Source organism: Eublepharis macularius, chromosome 12 (genome assembly GCF_028583425.1).
Source record: "Eublepharis macularius isolate TG4126 chromosome 12, MPM_Emac_v1.0, whole genome shotgun sequence".
NCBI classification, from domain to species: domain Eukaryota; kingdom Metazoa; phylum Chordata; class Lepidosauria; order Squamata; family Eublepharidae; genus Eublepharis; species Eublepharis macularius.
The window spans coordinates 66,911,240-66,931,765 of record NC_072801.1 but is presented as its reverse complement, the minus strand read 5'-3'; the positions used below and the strand labels follow the sequence as shown (position 1 = coordinate 66,931,765).

General features: G+C 50.0%; 2 protein-coding genes across 5 annotated transcripts in view; both read right to left on the bottom strand.

Annotated features, from left to right (window-relative positions):
• The window catches only part of TEP1 (telomerase associated protein 1), a 63,074-nt gene extending 59,243 nt beyond the window's left edge, over positions 1 to 3,831 (bottom strand). The window contains exon 1 of one of the 4 annotated variants that reach the window (XM_054992431.1): positions 3,753 to 3,831. Coding sequence is in view for 1 of the 4 variants with exons in the window: in XM_054992428.1 (XP_054848403.1) it covers positions 3,466 to 3,468 (3 nt within the window). In the remaining 3 variants the exon portion in view is untranslated. Of the gene's footprint in view, positions 1 to 3,465; positions 3,733 to 3,752 lie in introns of those variants that run through there. The other 3 variants (XM_054992430.1, XM_054992432.1, XM_054992428.1) reach the window with 3 other exon arrangements.
• Positions 3,832 to 7,104: 3,273 nt separating this feature from the next.
• Positions 7,105 to 19,476, bottom strand: KLHL33 (kelch like family member 33). Its single transcript, XM_054994958.1, has 5 exons — positions 19,431 to 19,476; positions 16,613 to 17,168; positions 15,500 to 16,448; positions 11,416 to 11,586; positions 7,105 to 8,757 (listed from the first exon to the last, which is right to left on the bottom strand). The coding sequence occupies exons 2-5, from the start codon at positions 17,148 to 17,150 to the stop codon at positions 8,148 to 8,150; spliced, it is 2,268 nt and encodes a 755-aa protein (XP_054850933.1). The 5' UTR covers positions 17,151 to 17,168; positions 19,431 to 19,476; the 3' UTR covers positions 7,105 to 8,147.
• Positions 19,477 to 20,526: the final 1,050 nt, after the last annotated feature.

The following is a 20,526-nucleotide window of genomic DNA, read 5'->3' as shown; positions in this document are numbered from 1 at the left end:
GCCTCGTGAGATCATTATTGACTTTTCATCTAAAAAGATTCGGGACACCATCCTATATAACTCATACAATGCGGATTTGGACTTTATGGGTTTGAAAGTCAAGATTTTGAAGGACGTTCCATTTCTAGTCCGGAAACGGCGTTTTAAATATAAAAAGTTTGTAGCACTTCTGAGGGACCATGGAATAAAGTACAAATGGTTATTCCCGGAAGGAATATGGTTCAGATATAAAGATCAGGCCTATAAGATATTATCAGAAGATCAACTAAAGGATTTTGAGAATAAAAACCCAGAACTCTGCTGCACCAAGAACGAAGAAAAGGAGGAGCCGGAGGGGGGGGGGAGGAGGAGAGCATCGCAACAGCAGTTGCACAGAGAGAATTGCGTCCGGGACCTAGAAGGGGGAGGAAAATTTAACCAGAATTTGAAATGTTTATTCTCTGTATGATTAACCACTCCATCATTATTTTATGGAGCTATTTTTGTATTGACAGTATGAAGGGAAACATTGAAGTGTAGTGTTTAGTGTTTGTAGTTCATTCCCCCCCTTTTCTTTTTCCACCCCCCCTTTGTCCCTTCCCTCTCCCCTTTCCTTGTGATAGTTTTGTGTAGTGTTTTGTAGCTATGAAAAATAAAAAATAAAAAAAAAAATGAGGGAAACTGACAAGTGTCCAACCTGTGTCATTCGTCACTTGTAGTTTGGCCCTCAGAGGGGACATGTTAGAGGTGCGTAAAATAATGTGTGGTGTGGAACCTTCTATCAGTACTGGGTACGGGCCATTCTACCACCTCAGGTCTTTGCCATGTCAGTCTCTTGCATGTGTGAATCAAGACTCAGGTTCACGGCTCAAAAGAACCACCTTCATCTTGCCAACAAACTCAGCATTCAGAGCAGCAAGGGAAGTTGTCGTTATTCTCCAGAACTAAAATACACCCTCACATTAATGTACAATGGAAGGGTGAATTCCCCTACAGTTCACAACAAATACACATTTGCCTCAAGGGCAAGCTTGATTTTCAATTTTATTTCTAATATTTAAAAAATGAGAGTCAAAACAATGCCAGAATCTAGGTCCTGACAGGCTTCCATCCTGTAGTGAGGTCCCACATTTGGAAGCCAAACAGTTTCTCTTGTGGTCCAGACACCTCCTGGGCCACACAGCCTTGCACAACCTCTCCTCATTCGGTTCACAATGTTCTTCATAGTGCCTGATTAGCATCCTGATTAATTTGTGATCGTTGACTCTAAGGTGTGGCAAGACCTTCCCTTAAATGGGCACATTTCGTTTTGGTGAGGCATCTGCCAAGGAGGGCTGTGTCATTTCCCTCTCTGCCTCGGCCCCAACAAAGCATTTCAGGGAAAAGAGCATTAGTTTACAAACAAATTAATATATTTAATCCAATATAATTACTCCGATACAATTCGTACATTTAATCCAAGGAAGTAGGTAATAACGGGGTAGGCAAAAGAACACCTCGATGCCAATCCACAGGATCAATAGCTAGCTGTGCTTAATGTCTCTAGAGAGATGCCATGGGTGCAAATATGGCTGCCATAACTTAAGAGTGCTCTTGCACCATACAGGGTTGGCCAAGCCATGCAGAGAAAAAAGTAACCAAATGAGCGAGGGATTGAGTTCCCTTCCTTGCAAGAAAAAGTGACGGCGTGGGGCTTTTCAGTTTACGCAAAAAAAACCAACAAAAACGGAGTGCAAGCAAGATAGAGGTGATGAAACAGTGTGCAGTACGAAGAAAAAAAATGACCTTCCCCCCCTGCTGTCAAACTGCTAGCACTCAAGGGGGAAAGTACTTCTTTACACAATGCATAATTAACTAGTGGAACTCGTTGCTACAGAATTTAGGAACCGCTGCTGAAATTTAAAAGGGGATTAAATTCATGGAGGGCAGGTCTGTCAACAGCTATTAGGTGAGGCAAAACAGCTAAATGGAACCTCCCTTTTCAGAAGCAGTATACCTCAGAATGCCAGTTGCAGAGGATAGCAATAGGTGGAGGGGAGGCACTAGTCTCTGTGTCCTGTGTAGGGACCTTCTAGATCCTCTAGCAGCCCACAATGAGAAACAAGATGCTGGCCTAAGCAGATCATAAAGCCCGATCCACCGCACCACAGGTGGACCAAGGCACCACAGAAAGTGGAGTAAGTGAATGGTGGTGACTTGTTAAAGGCAATGCTCTTTTGTGGGCATTTAGTTTGGGGGGTTGTGGATTTTTTAATATAAGGTGCATAGGAATCTGTGGAATATTCTGCTCAGTAAACATACTTAGAACTAGGGTCTAAGAGAAGGGCAGCATCGTCAAAGAAATTTAAGAATACCCTCCAAAAACCACTGTGCTCTGCAGAACTATGGATTTTAAATAATATAGCGTGGTGGAAATGCAGCTAAACGGGTGTGGACTTGGAAGGGGTTGTCCAGTCTAACCCTTTACACAGTGCAAGGATACATAGCTACAACATCCCCAACAGATGGTCATTCAGTCGCAAAGACCGCCAGTCCAGTACCTCCTGAGACAGCATGGTCCACTATTGAAGAGCTGTCGCCAATGGGAATTTTCTCCAACTGTTGACTCAAAATCTACTGCCTTGTAATTTTTCCCCCTTACTATCAATTCCCTTTTTCTTGTGTTGCGTTCTCTCTTTTTTCAGATGCACCAATTTAATAAATTACTGTAGGCTGATTTTCAGCTTCAGTTTGCATCGTTCCACCTATTAATTTTTATCTGTGCACCACCTCAGGGACTCTGCTGAAGAAATCCCCAAACAGACAAGGGGCAAAGTTGAGTGCTAACAAGAGAGGCTTCACTGCAAAAGAGAAAACTTCTCCTCTAAAAGTAGATGGGTAGATTGCCAACAGATTGGGAGGAAAATGTCCTGTCTCTTTAATACAGCCTTGATGCTGTAGCAGGCAGATCAATAACACGAGCTGGCAAATAAAACCCATTAAGCCTCTATTAAAAGGGCAGGAGATTTCGTTTTGCCTGCTCCAGGCAGTTTGGCCAACCACAACTCTGTTTTTAAGAGCTGGGTGCTGTGCAGTCATCTGCAAATAATAATTATTTTGTTTTACTTGATTCCTTTTGCTCATGTTTATTTTTATTAATTTATTTTATGGGTTTGTTTATTTAGCATAATGATGATTTCCTTTTAGTCTAGGAAAAAAGATCAGGTAGAGCAAAAGGGAAATCCCTGGAGATGTTGGGTGTGGAGCCTGGAGAGAGTGCAGTTTGGGGAGCGGAGAGATCTCAGCAGGGTATAATGTCATGGAGTTCACCCTCCAAAACAGCCACTTTCTCCAGGGGGACTAAGCTCTGCGGCCTGGAGATCAGTTGTAATTCCGGGAGATCTCCAGCCACCGCCTGGAGGCTGGACACCTACCTGGCCAGGGCAGCCTCCCCCCCCCCCCAGATGGTACCTTTCACGTGTACACAACATGTCCCAAAAGACGCACCATTAATTTCTTTCCGGGCACCAATTCAGGGCCGGGCGGGAAGGGGGGTTTCACAGGGACTATCCTTTCGCGTGGGTCCCCCACCTCCGCTGACTCCCGATCTCTTCCTTCCAACCAGGAAGCGCTTTCTTTTTCCCAAAGGTGCAAGCAGCTAAAGGATCGTTCCGGATTGCCCCACCTACAACGGCAACAACCCGCACAATCCCCAGCCCTTGCAAAGGCCCACCCTAAAGGGGTGAAAGGGTTCAGCTCGCTACACGCATCCCTATGGCGACAATGGAGCTCACCTACAGGCGCTTCAAGGGGGAACTTTACGCAATTCCCGGACGCGGAAGCAAAGGCTCAGCTCCGGCACCGGCACCGCCCACAGCTGGCCTCTGCCTCCAAGGGGCGGCTCCTGGCTGGCTTTCCCGGGAGGCAGGCGCCTCCTCTCCCGCTAGCCGATTGCTTTAACCCATTCCAGCGAAGAGTTGCTGAAAGAGACGGGGAAGGAATCCAGGCGTCCAACGTGCTGATCGGAAACCGTGCCGCTCCAAACCTTTGCAACGGGGGAGGCCTCCGAGTCCGTAACGCAGCAGATTGGCAGAACGAACACACCGTGCCATCTTAGGCAGAATAGTAAAGAGTCCAGTAGCACCTTTAAAACTAACCAACTTCATTGTAGCGTAAGCTTTCGAGAACCACAGCTCTCTTCCTCAGATGCATCTGACTAAGAGAGCTGTGGTTCTCGAAAGCTTACGCTACAATAAAGTTCGTTAGTCTGAAAGGTGCTACTGGACTCTTTACTATTTTGCCACTACACGGCTAACTTCTCTGGATCTTAGGCAGATTTACTTCCTGCAGAGAGTTGTGCTACAAGTTTTATGTATTTATTTTAACCGTGTCTTAGCCGCCTTTCTCCTTTGCAGGAACTCCAGGCGGCTTAACAGAACAATCATGAATTAAAACGAAAGTTTAAAAACGCAGCGTTCGTTCCCTCATTCATTTAAGATAGGTCAATATGGGTAGCGGCTTTAGTCTGTCTATAGCAGTAGAAAAGAGCAAGCATCCAGTAGCACCTATAAGACTGAACAAAATTTGTGGGAGGGTATGAGCTTTCGTGAGTCACAGCTCACTTCATTCATTTAAGACATTTGAAACATTTATTTGAAACATCCGTTTTGTACATGGATTGGGGTATCAGGTTCTGGAAACACATTTCATGAAGAGAGGAGATAGAGAGGTGATTAGTTTACTTCCCATTCCACCTTTCTGCTCTGACAAAAGCATTCATTTATTAGTTCACAACAGAGAAAGAAAACAAATCACATCAAAATAGATTCTGTAATATCAAACTAAACTTACATAGATTACATACAAGCACGCAAAGGGGACTATGAAAAAAGTATGATTGGAATAGTGGGACAGTATTGGACTTAAATTCCCATGCAATTCTGTGATGTTTCTTTGCAAAACTCAGAAGTGTGCAACAGGAGGATAGTGTGCATCCACAATTACTGGAACTGGTGATAATATAATCTACATATTGTGTCAAACTAGTATCACGCTGCATTGGATGAGAAAAGCATCATTTCTGTTTAAATCCTGTTTAGTACCGCACCTCTTGAAAATGGTCACATGGCCGGTGGCCCTGCCCCCTGATCTCCAGACAGAGGGGAGTTTAGATTGCTCTTGGAGCTGCTCAGCAGCCTGGAGGCCAATCTAAACTCCCCTCTGTCTGGAGATCAGGGGGTGGGGCCACCGGCCATGTGACCATTTTTGCCGAGGGCGATTTAAACTTTAAAAAACTCCCCCGTTGTTCCAGCTAACCCAAAGTGATGTCATTGTGCGGTCCTGAGTTCCACCACCTCTTTTCCCAGAAAAAAAGCCCTCCTGACTGACCTCCATTCACAAGCTACCATAAGCATGACAGAAAAGCAGGAAAGACGAGTGACCCTTTTGCCAGTAGTGGAAATACAGTGATGGAAAAAGCTTTTAACTCTTTTTCTACTTGATGAACCCTTGTGAATGGAAGACACATCTGGTTTGCATATGTGTGGCCATTGCTTGATGACTGCTGCAAGAAGCAACATTTTGCTGTGTGAATGGGCCATGACAGATGACGGTTACACAATTACTCCCTTGCAGCGCTGTTCTGTTACAGATTGCGGTATATTGCGAGAGCTTGTGTAGCGTAGCAGCTTAAGAGAGGTGAATCAAAAAGCTTGAATTTTGCCTCAGTTGCTCAGTGGAACAGGCTTCTTCAGGAGATGGTGGGCTCTCCTTCTTCGGAGGTTTTTAAGCAGAGCCTAGATGGCCATCTGACAGCAATGCTGATTCTGTGAACCTGGTCAGATCATGAGAGGGAGGGCAGGAAGGGTTACATCAGTGCTTGGTTCTTGTGGTCCCTTCTTACACACCCAGGGTAATGCCAATCGCCATTTTGGGGCCAGGAATTTTCCCCAGGCCAGTTTTGCTAGGGATCCTGATGGTGTTCTGCCATCTTCTGGGCATGGAACAGGGGTCACTGGGGGTGTGGGGGGAGGTAGTTGTGAATTCCCTGCACTGTGCAGGGGTTGGACTAGATGACCCTGGGGGATCCCTTCCAACCTTATGATTCTATAAATTCAGCCGGGACAGGAGGAGGAGTGGTCTTGCCCGATCTCGTCAGATCTCAGAAGCTAAGCAGGGTCGGTACTTGGGTGAGCGACCACCAAGGAAGACTCTGCTGAGGAAGTTGTTGGCAAACCACCTCTGCTTCTCACTTGTCTTGAAAGACCCTTGCTGGGGTCTCCATAAGTCAGTTGTGACTTGACAGCACATACATACATATGAATTCACTTAGACAGCCTTAGAGCGGAAATACACATTATTAAGTCCCTGGGGTCGCTCAAGTGCAAGATTTTATGTGTGGTCCTCAATTCACGTGCAGGCTGTGTCTTGTTCAGTGCACATGCATGCTGCCACTTTCACAGGAGCTCCCTTTGTGTGATTGCATCCGCAAGTGAGTCAAGAGGGAAGAGCGCCAATTAAGCTCTGTTTTCACGGCAAGAACAAGTACTGTAGGCTCCGGTGACTTGACGATTTGCATTTATGCAAAGTGTGAGAAAGTGTCAAAATCTGCATTTCAATTAATGGATATGAGAGGTGAAGGAAACTGGCATTTTGGCAGTTCAAAACGGAGAATTTCTTTGTCAAATATTACCTACAGGGGTAGCAAAGAAAGGCATAGCCAGAACTGTATCTTTATAGAAATGTAATCCATTAGCGTGCATCAGTTTCAAACCACATTGTTATCAGAAGGGAAAAATCACAAACACTTGTACCTCACAATAAATGGGATACTTTTAGCAGTCAAGGAGGAACTGGTATCAAATGTGTGAATGTGCTCACGTGGATCAAATGAGTTGGAGGGAGGACATATGAAATGAGGTTCAATTGAGCATCCTCAGATACTTCATAACGTATATTTCCACTCTCAGTCAAGCCACAGTTGTCTGATCTCTCCACCAATTTACCACAAATTTACACAATACCGCTGATCTCCCCCCAAAATAGGTTTCTTCTTTATTCTTTGCATTCTTCTTTTTTCAAATAACACTAAAAAAGCATGTTGGCCTATGTCACAGGCATACATAACTTTAAAAGGCCGTTAAGACAGATTCATGGAGGATAGGTCTATCAGCAGCGACTAGCTGTAACTAAAGGGAATGTCCACACTGAAGCAGCAAACCTCTGAATATCAGGGCCAGGCGGCAACATTAGGAGAAGGCCTCAGCCTTTATACCCTGTAGTTGGACCTCCAGAGTAACTGGTTAGCCACTGAGTGGGGCGGGATGCTGAACTAGATAGACCACTACTTTTTTTTTACTTGATGTTGTTTATAGTCCGCCTTTCTCACTGAGATTCAAGATGGATTACACAGTGCAAGTCAATATGATCAATAGCTGGGACATTCAATAAACAATACAATAGGCTGTGGATTGGAGGAATTTGAAAACAAGCTGAAAACTGAATACAGAGCTGAAACAAAACACACGCAATTTGACACGACGTATTAAATGACACAGAAACTATCCAGGAGGGGCATGCTTCCAGCAACAGACAGACAGTATCCAGTAGTACAGTCTACAGTCCCTGTCCATTTACCAAAGCTTCTCTCTGAACCATTTCTTACAACACAGCCCTATTAGCTGTATAAAAAGCCCTCCTGAATAGGTTTGCATCGTTTTAGGAAAGCTAGGAGAGTGGGAGCTCTTTCCAGTCTGATCCAGGAGGGCTCTTCTTGTGTTTCTATGAACTCCTTAGCAGGACTATTGTAAGTAAGGCTGCTGCCAACCGTTATGGACTCCTCCTTCCTGAAAAAAGTACCTTTGGTTGGCATCACACCCAGGCATGCAAGAGGCTCGATTAAGACATATATTTTGCTATTTTTGACATTTGGCACCTTGCTTAGTCCCTCAGACCTCTTCCTCCCAGGGTGGTACCGACTTCCTGAAATTTGGTGCCCCAGTTCTCCCCTCTTGACAGCCCTGACCGTAAGGGCTGCGAAAGAAAATTGTTTTGGACACTCAGAGATTCTATGTAAATTCGAAGTATGACTATTGGAAGAAAGCTCAAGCGTGAGTGAAGCACTGTCTCTGTTCACAGCAAAGACACCAATCTGAGCAGGTGATAAAAGAGTTCCCCTTTGCTGAAGTACATCAAGAGAGTTGGTGTATGGGTGCGGTGGAGGGTGAGGAATCGTATGGGATTTCCAACATGGCGGTATCTGAGAGTGGCAGCTGTTTTTCCCTGAGCGAGGGAGGAACTTCCAAAACGCAGGCCCTGAGGTCGGCATAGGCCTGAGGAAGTGTCCCTATACTGACCCAGCGGTTGTGGCTTGGGCTGTAGCAGTGAATTAGGTGGGTGTCGCGGTATGTGTTGTGGCTGTAGCCTCCCAGGATGTAGAGCTCCCCTTGTAGGACAGCGGAAGCCGCGATGACGTGGGCCTGTGGCAGCGGACTGAAGGCAACCCACACATCTGGGCCCAGGCTGTACACCTCGCAGGCCAGCTGGTCAGCATAGCCACCGTGGCCATCCCGCCACCGCAGGCCACCCGCCACATACAGGCGTCCACCCAGTGTCTCCATGGCATGACCGGCTCGCTCCTCTATCATGGCGGCCCGTGGGATGGATGGAGCGCCGGGGTGATACTGGATCAGGGTCGAGAGGCAGCGGCAGGAGCCATCACTGCCCCCAGAGACATAGATGGATCCATCCAGGACACAGGCTGCGTGGCCACAAAGTGCAGCAGGCAGAGGTTCACATAACCTGTGTGGAGGACAGTGAAGAGAAGTGAGGGCGCAAAGGAAGAAAAGCTGAAAGAATGGCAAATAAGGGACAAGATTGCTTTGCTAGCTCAAGGCAAAGCCTCATCTAATAGTGTCTTGCTGACAAGTTATCCCCTTCTTTAATCAACCAACATAGGTATTGTCAGGGCTAGCAGCAGCCGCCACTGGGCGGGGCGCTGGGCAATCTGCTCCTGACATCATAAGGGGGCCAGGGATGCTGCAGGACCCTGCTCTGTGGAAGGAGGGGCGGTATACCTCACCCAGACTCCCTCTCAGTCCACTCGCCAGCCTGCTCAACCTGGCCTGCTTGCCCCCTGTGTCCTTCTTCATCCCCTCCTTCCAGAACTCTCCTCCAAACCTCCACTCTTGCATTGCACCGTTCTCACTCCACATCATCACTCCTCACTTACACCCACCACCCCAGAGCTCTTCCCAGCCACCCTTTATAGGGCTTTTTATCTCCACCCCGCCCTCCTTCCAGGCTTGTTCCCTCTCCTGACCGGGCCCAGCTGTGCGTTCCCCCAGGTGTTTCCCTCCAACCACTAATCCCTTCTGGGCTCCTTTGCCTAGCTGGCAGGGTGGGGTTGAGTGTGAGCCATCCCCAGCTGAGGGCTCCTTGGCCTTGCTCACAAGGGGCTGCCCCAGCCAGCCTCTGAGCTACTGAGCTTGCCTGGCCTTGCTCACGAGGAGCTGCCTTAGCCAGCTTCCGTGCTGCCTGCTTGGCAATGCTGGGCGGGGCTACCCATCTCCTCCCCCAGAATGCCTGTGGCAGCCCCCCCTGTAGAGGCTTGGCTTCTAGCAACTCCTGAGCCAGGCTGCTGTCTTCTAGCCCTGGCGTGGCCCTGGGCTGTCTCAAGCTGCTGCAGCAGGGGTAGCTGGCTGGGCTGCCGGGATCAGCCACAGCTGCACCATGTTGGCTGGCTACTAGGCTTCTCTGGCTGAGCTGATTAGGGAAGGTGGGCCCAGCTGCAGCCCCTTGGCTGGCTGCCCAGCTCTTCCCACAGAGTGCCCTCAGCAGATCCACCCGGAGGGGCTGGCTTCTGAGCACCTCCTGGGTCAGGTTGCCATCTTCAAGCTGGGGTGGATGCTGGGGCATGGCTCTGAGTTGCTGTGGCTGCTTTTCCCCCTTTGCAGGTAAGGGCCCTGTTTGGGCTGCTGCTGGGTCCCAATTCTTCCTGCCTCTGCCCTCTCCCTTTGGTGTAGGCAGGTTCTGGCCTTGGCTGCTGGCTGAGGTGGCAGGACTGCTGTCTCCTGGCTGCCTCCCCCTGCTTCCTCTTGTTGAGGCCGGGGGCTGTGCCTCAGACCCCGGACAGGTATTTATATCTTGTTTTTCTCTAGGCTTCTCAGGTGCCTGCTGGTGGCAGGCAATTGCCCGGTGGTTTGCCCCATTGCCTGCCCATTGCTGGTGATCGGTGGGAGGTGGGCAACCCGGAAAAGCACACATCAGGTGTGCTGCGAGCAGAGCACAACAATGTCACTTCTCAAAGTAATGTCATTGTGCCCGCCGCAAGTGTGTTCCTGTGCTTCACTGTGGCCAATTTTGGTTCCAAATGGGCTGAATTGGCCCCATGCAAAGCGCAGGAGCATGCCACGGCTGGCACGATGATATCACTTCCTAGAAGTGACAACATCACGCAAGCGCCAGGAGTGCATGGGCGCAAAGTACCTGCACGAGGAGAAAACTGGGGGAGTGCAAAGTAAGTGTCCCGTCCTCCTTGCTCCCGCTGGGAGGGCCAAGGGACCTGGCCACCCTTCTCCCCAATGGGGATCCAAAGTGGCTCCTAACAACATTCTCTCCCCGCTCCATTTTATCCTCACAAAAACAACCCTGTATAGTAGGTCATGCTGACAGGGAATAACTGGCTCAAGGTCAAGACCAGCTTCCGGGACACAGTGGGGTTTCAAATAGTTTTCTAGAGCCTAGCCCAACAATCTAACCACTGCACCACACTGTTTTGGGGATCTGTAACTGGTATCCTCATTCGCTGAACACCAAGACTCCCTTTTCAGGTAATAATTATAGATCCATTCCATGCAGAAATTTGCCACTAGGGCTAAGGTACTAGTCAGGGCTTTTTTCCTGGGAAAAGAGGTGGTGGAACTCAGTGGGTTGGCAGCACAGGGGGCAACTCTTGGCAAGAGGTGGTGCCCCTGGTACCACATGTGCGCACACAAAGTGTACACATGCTCCCAGGGCCAATGATGTCACTTTGGGTCAGCTGGAACAGGGGGGAGTTTTTAAAAGTTTAAATCGCCCTTGGCGAAAATGGCCACATGGCCGGAGGCCCCGCCCCCTGACACCAGACAGAGGGGAGTTTAGATGGCCCTCCACGCTGCTTGGCAGTGCAAAGGGCAATCTAAACTCCCCTCTATCTGGAGATTGGGACGGGGCCACCGGCCATGTGACCATTTTTAAGAGATGCCGGAACTCCGTTCCACCGTGTTCCCGCTGAAAAAAAGCCCTGGTACTAGTGCAGGAAATGAAAAATTTAAAGAACAGTAAAATGCAAAGAGCAACAGATGATATGAATTAGTTGTGGGGCAAGGGAGAACAAGGGGAAAGCACAGTATGAAGAATATTGAGGAATGGGGGGTAGGGGAGTAGGTGCGTGCTGGGACTGAACCTTCAGTTTCTCACCTCCAAGCATTGGTATGTGGATCGTAACACTCAGTTGAGTCCAAGCAGTAGGCATCTTGGGAGCTGCCTCCTAGCGCATAGAGAAGTCCGTCACGGAAGACAGCCGGGAAGTAGCTCCGGCAGCTTGTCATATCGGCCAGACGTTCCCAAGTCCCACAGAGAGGATCAAACCTGCAGCAGGGGAGGACCAAATAACACAAATGCCCCTTTGAACCTAAAGCTCGCAACTCCGTCCTCCTCGATAAAATGAAAGGCGCAAAGGGAGGGCTGCAGTTTGCCTGAAGACTTTGTCCTCTGACCTCCTCGTCTCTAAAGATGGGGAGAGCAGGGCGTCCAATTTTCCCTGGACAGTCTGGTTTTTGCTCGGACTTTTATAAATAACAACAACAACAACAACATTCGATTTATATACCACCCTTCAGGGCAACTTAATGCCCACTCAGAGCGGTTTACAAAGTATGTTATTATTATCCCCACAACAATGACCAGATTCCTATGTTCCGTCCTGGCTTATCCACCCTGCCTCTTGTGCAGCCGCAATTGCATCACTTCCGGAAGTGACATCATCATGCTGGCCTCAGGAGCACATGTATACACAAAGTAGGGATGCCAGATGTCTGCTGGGGGCGGGGGATCCCCAGCCCCACCCCCCATATCCCACCCCCACTTACCTGGCCGGCAGGGGGGAGCACACCTGTGTGTGCTCTCCTGCAGCGCTGTGCGCTCCCGTGTGCTGCAGCCACCTGGACTGGGCCCATTTTGGCCCGAATTAGGCCCAGATTGGGGCCGCTGCGGAGCACAGGAGCGCTCCTGCCCTTCACAGCGGCCCAAAATGCACCCATTTCAGCCCAGATTGGGCTCATTTTGGGCCCGTTTTGGCATGGATCGAGCCCATTTCGAGCCACTGTGGAGCACAGGAGTGCTCCTGCGCTCTGCAGCAGCCCAAAATAGGCCCGTTTTTGCCTGGATCGGGACTGTTTGGGGCTGCTGTGGAGGGCAGGTGCACTTCCATGCTCCACAGCATCCCCAATCTAGGCCCCTGTGGAGCACAGGCACGCTCCCAGGGGCTGCGTGATGATGTCATTGCTCTTGCGGGAGCACGTGCGCACCCTCTACCCCCGCAGGTAAGTGCAAGGCCCCAATCCCCCGCCGGGAGGTTCAGGGGGCCTGGCAACCCAAACACAAACGCATAAAGCAAACCAAGTGCCACAGCCCCCATCCTGTTTTTTGGAGAAGCTACTTAGTAACCCTAGGGAGAGCAGGTCTGGTTGTGGCTGATGAAAAAAATACTTTGCACCTGCTCAGAGGCACTCCTGTGTTTATTATTATTTCACCAATGCTGGTGCTGATCCCTGGCATGGAACTTGGTTAGTTCCCCAGCTGCAGCTTGCATATTTCTGTTTCACTGAGCAACAACCTTTACCCCAAGATCCTTTGCCCTCGCATGCCCTGCATTGTGTGGGATACCCTTTACACGTTTTCCTTCTTTTTCTCAGTGACTCTACAACATCCACCTGACCACAGCTTTCAAATGCCTGGGAAGCCAAACTTTCCAAAGCGCAAGATGTCCTTTTCCCCACCCACCCTGCTTGAGAAGTCAGATCAGAGACTCATGGGAGGGTAACACATACACAGCTTCGATAACTTGGGGGTTGGCCAATCATTAACAACCAGTGGTGGTTCAAAGTGTTTTGCCACCTCCCTGCGTCCCCACACACTTGTGCCTAAGCCTCAGTGCTGCTCCTGGGCTCTGTATGGCTTCCAGCCCAGTCTTCTGGTTGGCTGGACAGACCTAGCTACAGCCTGAAATTCAGGCCCGTTCCAGTTCTTGAGACCTTGTCTGATGCGTTTTAAACTCTCTCTGATGCCTGGATGGTTCTGGTCTGGCCTTTGGCCTCTGCGCTCTTTTCACTGCTTCTCACCTTCTATTTAAGCTGCTTTTCCAGACATTGACCTCAACTACAGCCTACTTAACTACAGTAATTATATATACTCCAATGGTCCCTATTGACCGGGGACAGTCCCTGTTCTCTAGTTCCTGTCCTTAATAAATCCTTTTCTTGATACTGTTCCCATTTTCATCTCTGAGTGTGTGTGTGTTGCAAGACTTTGCAGCTTTTCATGCTTCAGTGCCCTTTAGAGCCATGGTCTGGAAATTAAAATCTCACAGTAAAGAGCACCTCATTGTCTGTACAATATGTGAAGTGGCAGACTTCAGGTGCACTACAGCACCACACAACCTGCCTTTTTGCACCATGGCGTTGCTGGGATCTCTTTTGAACTATCATCCATTGTAGGACAACTGTATTCTACTAGGACCTCTTTAGCCCTAAGAACAAGACTCTCCCAGCTTTTTGATAGGTGGAAGATAGGCTGTGGTGGACTCACCTCCGGCGCCAGGGTTTCTGGTGCCAGCGGCCACCCCCACGTGCACATGCACACAGTGCACGCGTGCGCGCGCCCCGACTGTGTGATGACGTCGCCGTGTGATGATGTCATCATGCAGCAAAGCCAGCCCCATTGGCCAGCAGGTGGCTGGGACGGCATGTGGAGGCTGGGATGGCACGCTCCACACGCCGCCCCGGACGCCTGCCGTGCCTGACCTGCAGCTGCTGTGCCCGGCTGGGGGCATGTGGCGGTGGTGGCAGCAGCGGCCGGCTGCAGCAGCTGCGGGCCAGGCACGCCAGCTCCGTGGCGCACGCCTCCGCCCCAGGCACCCCCTCCGGCGCCCCAGCACCCGCGGCGCCTGCCTCACCGCCTCCATGTTGGCGCCGGCCCTGGTTGGACTAAGTGAATGTGGATGAAGTAGAATCATAGAAATGGAAGGACCTCAAGGGTCATCTAGCCCAACCCCCCACACAATGCAGAAAATCCACAAATACCACCACCCTCCACACACCCCAAGTGACCTCTTTTCCATGCCTAGAAGATGGCAAAAAACTCCAGGATCCTTAGCCAAACTGGCCTGGAGAAAATTGCTTCCTGACCCCAAAGTGGTGATTGGCATTACCCTGGGCGTGTAAGAAGGGGCCGCTGATATAACCCTTCCTGCCCTCCCTCTCATGATCTGACCAGGTTCACAGAATCAGCATTGCTGTCAGATGGCCATCTAGCCTCTGCTTAAAAACCTCCAAAGAAGGAGAGGGACTGCTCTAACTGTCCGGAAGGTCTTCCTAACATTTAGCTGAAAACTCTTTTGATTTAATTTCAACTCGTTGGTTCTGGTCTGACCTTCTGGGGCTTTAACAATGAGTCCTGGAAGTAGGGTAGTCCTTGGTATGAGAATTTGGGTATTAACAGCATTTCACCCATGAGCTTTTGGAGGACTGTAATTACCACCATGGTATTGCACTCCTGGAGTTAAATTTCTGGCAGCAATTTTGAACAGCTTAAAGCAGTACTCAGAGGTCGAGAAAGTTTCCATATTGCTATCTGACGCCGATACGGAAGTGTCTTATAAAGTCTTTCCATTCGCAGTGGCAGCAAGAAAGATGAGAGCAACTATGGCAATTAGTGGGGAACCTGGAGAGATAATTTTTTAACGTGGTTTTAGGATATTATTTGCTGAGGTTGTATAGATATTTTGTAGCTCTCACAGTTTATGGAGTCATCAGCTGTATATTCTATTTGTTAATTGTAAATTTGCTGAGGCCAATGGCTAATTGCAATAAACTCCTACCTACCTAATTACCACCACTAAATCATGATTTGCTCATTGAACTCCCATCATGGCAATAGTGAAATTCCATTTGCTCTTCTTGCCTACATCCAGGGCTTTTTTTCAACAGGAACGCGGTGGAACCGCGTTCCGGAACCTCTTGAAAATGGTCACATGGCTGGTGACCCCGCCCCCTGATCTCCAGACAGAGGGGAGTTTAGATTGCCCTCCGCGCCATGTGGCGCGGAGGGCAATCTAAACTCCCCTCTGTCTGGAGATCAAGGGGCGGGGCTACTAGCCATGTGACCATTTTCTCCAAGGGCAACGCACTGAGTTCCGCCACCTCTTTTCCCAGAAAAAAAGCCCTGCCTCCTAGCTGAATGAAGTAACCCCCAAATTTAGAAGACAAGCCCCTCCCCATCTCACTTGTATACAGAGCACATGGAGTCCCTGATTCCGTAGTAGTGTTTTCCACCAAGGATATACATCATATTGTCCTTGACTGCCACTGCATGCTGGAAACGTGGCTTGTCTGGGAACTCCCCAAGATGACGCCACTCAATTTGCTTCACCAATCCAATGCCGCTGACGAAGCGGTGAGAATACCAGATGTCCTTGCTGGGGCTGCGGGTGGCCATATTCTTCGTCAGACAGTCGCCTCCGCTGATAACAATCACCTTCTCCGGGTACCTCACCCGGCAAGGGAGCTGCTCCATCTTGGAAGGGCCTGGAGGGAACCGGGATAAGGATTCAACCAGGAGGTTATAGAGGTGACCTGGGGCAGCCATCATGTCTACCACCCGCACTTGCTTAAGCTCCCGAGTGGACATCAAAGGAAACCTGATGCAGCACAAGACTTTCTCAGCGTGGTCCATCCGTCCATCGCGATCAGCATTCAGCCAACGGATGGCTCCTTGGAAGGCCTCAAGTTCATTGAGGATATAAAGGGCATCGGAGCTGAGGAAGTCCACCAGCTGGTTGACTGGAAGGTCCAAGAACTTGGGCGTGGCTGAGACATGAACAAAGTTCCTTAATATGTAGTCATTGACAGAGTTTTCCAGCTCATGCAGGCCATAAGCACGAGCGAACGACAGGACATCCAAGCTGGATTCGGGGCACAGCTGGCGCTGGAAAAAATCTAAACAGAGCTCCAAGATGCCAGACACCTGATATTGCAGAGCAGCTTGCGCAGCATCAAACAGGTCATCCCACCCACCCGCCACCACTCCTGAGTAAGCAAAGGAGATGACCAGGCCCAGATCAGTTGAAGCAAAGCGGGTGCAGAGGGGGGTGTCCACCTGCTGGGATTCCCTCATGCCGCTGGTGAACATGGCGTGGAAGAACTCGCAGCCGCAAGCCAAGGCCAGGCGGTGAACTGGAAGGAGGGAAGATGTGATCAGAGCATCCAATGGCCATTTCTTTGTCAGAACCCCACAGTCCCACCCCGAAAGCCACTGTCACCCCAGCCCTGGGCTTTCCCCTCCATCCTAACCCATGGAGCCTTCTCTATCTGTGTCCTTGACTCCCCATCTTGTTCACCTTGGTAGGTATCTCCTTCAGCTTTCAGGACCAGGTCCCAGCCGACTCCTTCTTTGTATAACTCCTCCAGGTTCCGTAGCATCTCCCATTTCTCTTCAGAGGGACTCAGCCTGTCCTCTGACTCTGTCCCAATCAACACCGCCTTGCAAATCTGGGCCACCCGAGGAACGCCCAGTGCCTCCGCAGCATCTAACATCTCCTCAGCAGTCTCTAGTGTGACTTCCAACTGCCCGGTATATGCAAAATTCAAAATGGCTTCCCAGCCATGTGCTGTGGTCACACCGTCCAGCTTCACCTCATCTTGCTCTCCACCCTCTAAACATTGCCGGAAGACAGAGCTGATAGCGGCAAGGATGATCCCATGAGCTTCATAGTTCCTTTGGCCTAAGGTCACAGTCACATCCAGAAGATGTTGCTGTTCTCTCAGCTGGCACGCCGATAGGAAGAACCTTTCAGCATGGCCGTCGTTCCTCAGCTCCCAGTGTTGGTCAGTTGTGCACCCCACTGCACCCTCTGGGAGGTTCTTACTGCATGACATCACTTCCTGCGACCACACCTTTAGGAAAAGTGAACATGAAAGGGAGTAAAAAGTGAAGTCATAGGAATGTGGTTGAACAAGAGGTGGTGTTTGGTCTCAAAACATGCCCTCAAGTTACCCAAACCAGAGCACAACCAGCATTACAGGACAGTAAACAAAGCAGTTTCTGTGAGGGGTGACTGTGCTAATGGGCCACAGAAGAACATTTCCCCAACAATCCAAAAACCCATTTTGTCCTGTGACTCATAGCCACTCTTCACATTACTTCTTTTACGAATTCTCCACGGAGCTAACCTGTGCTCTGCGCAGACACACACCACCTCAGGGGTTGGCTTCTTTTTTAAAAAAGCATGTAAATGGACTCAGAAAGCTGCCGCCAGGGGAGGGGAAGCTCCTGCCTTTCTCCCAAGCCTTTTTCCTTGTGCAAAAACAATACAGAGGGGAAACATTTCCCCATTTCTGCTGCTCCCGTGTGGGTATTGTGTGCATGGGCGGCAGCAGAAAGGGGAAAACTCTCCTTCCCCGTACGTTTTTGCATGGGGGCGGAGGAGCTTGGGAGAAAGGCAGGAGTTTTCCCTCCCCTGGCGGCAGCTTTCTGAGTCCATTTGCATGCTTTTTTAAAATAGAAGCCAACCCCTGAGGTGATGTGTGTCTGCGCAGAGCACAAGTTAGCTCCGTGGAGAATTCGTAAAAGAAGTAATGTGAAGAGCGACAGCGAGAAGTAACCAACGTGCATTCTCCACAGTCAATAATTGTAAAAAGCCCTTTGCTATGTAAAATTAGGGTTGCCAGCTCCTGTCTGGAAAATTCCTGGAGATTTGGAGCGGTGGCTGTGGAGGGGAATTAGGGAGGGATTTTCACCTGGAATCTATGATGGCTGCCCTCCAAAGCTGCCATTTTCTCCAGAGGAGCTGATCTCTGTAGCAGGGCTGCCAGTCCCCCGGTGAGAGTGGGGGGATCTCCCACTCCCAGCATCTGCCCCCTGCTGCCACACACCTGGCTGGCAGAGGGGAAAGGCCCGGGGAAAGGGCCCAGGAGGCAACCCCCTCCACCCCAGGCCAGTTTGCAGTGGGTACACTCCCCACGGGCACAATGATGTCACTCCCAGGTAGGGTTGCCAGGCCCCCTCAACCTCCAGGCAGGGGATAGGGGCCTGGCACTTACCTTGGGAGAGGGGGGGTGCACGTGCGCAAAGCGCGTGCGTGTGCCTCCCCACAGGCATGATGATGTCACTTCAGAAGTGACATCATCGCACAGCCCCTGGCAGAACATCCAGGCTCCACAGGGGCTCAAAACAGGCCCGATCCATGCTGAAACGGGCCCGTTTTTGAGGCGCTGCAGAGCGCAGGAGCGCTCCTGTGCGCCGCAGAGGCCCCGATCCTGGCCAAAACGGGCCCGATCCTGGTGGCTGCTGCACACGGGAGCATGCAGGGGAGCACACAGGGAAGGTGCACAACCACCCACCCCCGCCGATGGTTAGGTAAGTGGGGGTGGGGTGGGGGGAGCAGGGGCGGGGGCGGGGGATCCCCCGCCCCCCACTGTGGGTCTGGGATCCCTATTTCCAGGAGTGACATCATCACGCCCAAAAGTGGGCATGCTCCTGCCCCTCACAGAGGCCCCTTCACAGGGACTCTGCAAAGATGAGTGTTCGGTCTCCCCCCTCCCACCGGGAGCATAAGGGGGTCTGGCAACCCTACTCTGTAGTCTGGAGTTCAGTTCTAATTCTGGGGCAACTCCAGTCTCCCCACCAGGACTATAAAATGTAAACTATACCTAATAAGAGATGTGTGTGCTCACGTTTTTAATTGTGTCTATGTAGGCTGCATTTTAGAAGGCGTGATGTTTCTTGACTATTTAAATCAGAGGAGAATGGTGCTTCTGGGGGTGTAATATGCTAACTTCCCGAGGAGTGAGAGTGACTGTAATGACCCAGTGGGTGTATAATTTTTGCCGTGAGGGTGTTCCCAAGAACAGAATGGTGTATCTGCATGCATGGGAGCGTAATATTATGAGTCAGTTTGTGATGGCACCTGCACAGGGGTTGCAGTGTGCATTTTTTGTTTGCCTCATCATCACGTGCTTCTGTTTTGTGCAATGATGAAGTGTGTGTTCTTTCGGAAGGGTGAAAGGCAGCACGGACATGCAAATCTCCTACCCCGCATGACCCTTTTTCCCTTCCCCCAAGTTGCCCTACACTCTCACACAACTTCTCACCAACCCTCCAAGCATTGTTGAGCTTCTCTGTACCCTCTTGGGGGGTCCCCAACTGTGCCCTCTCACCTGCTGGGCCTGCTCCTTTCCTGGGCCTACACGCTATCCGTAGCTGGACTGTGACCGCTCCAGAATGTTGGCCGCCAGCCCAGATGCAGCTGGCAAAGTTAATTATAGCTGGGACCAAGATACGATAGGAGTGGGCATACAGAGCAAGTCAGATGTCCCCAGCCAGTGAAGGCCCAGTTCTTACAAACCTCAGCAATCTCACAACACAGGCTTGCAAAGATGAAACAAATTCCCTGCACTAAGAAAGCTAGCTTATCACTGTTCTTACACACAAACACACATACAGAGGAATGTTCAGTCGGATCCACAGTCTGAAGCACAGTGGTGAAATGAGTTGGCCTCCTAATTTGTTGTTTGTGAGAACTAACCCCAAGTCTTCATTGTAGGATTGCCAACTCTAGGTTTCATTTGAAACGTGGTGCTGGAGGAGAGCTTTGCAGATACTATGGATGGCCAAAAAGACCAATAAGCGGGTACTAGATCATAGCAAGCCTGAATTCTCCCTAGAATCTAAAATGACAAAACTGAGGCTATCGTACTTTGGTCGCATCATAAGAAGACAAGATTCTCTGGAAAAGTCAATAATGCTAGGAAAAGTGGAAGGCAGCAGGAAAAGAAGAAGACCTAAAACGAGATGGCTTGACTCAATAAAAGAAGCCACATCCTCCAGTTTGCAGGATCTGAGCAAGTCTGTTAATGGCAGGACGCTTTGGAGGCCTTTCATTCATAGGGTCACCATAGGTCAGAGGTGACTTGATGGCACATAACATGTACACAGCTCTGGGATGGGAAATTCCTGGAGATTTGGGGGTGAAGTCTGGGGAAGGCGGAGTTTAGGAAAGGAAGGGACCATCCACTTGCTCCAGGGGAACTGATCTCTGTGGTCTGGAGAGCAGTTATAATTCCAGGAGATCTCCAGGCCCCGCCTGGAGGTTGGAAATCTTACTTCATTGACCCTTTGACAGGAGGAAGAAATTGACAGAGCCTTCTGGGAGGCAAAGATTAAATCAACAAACCTTTTGAGGAGCAATCTCTGCGGGCTCTGACTTTTTAAACTACCCTCATATGGAGAGGTGAAATTGACAGTGTCTTTGGC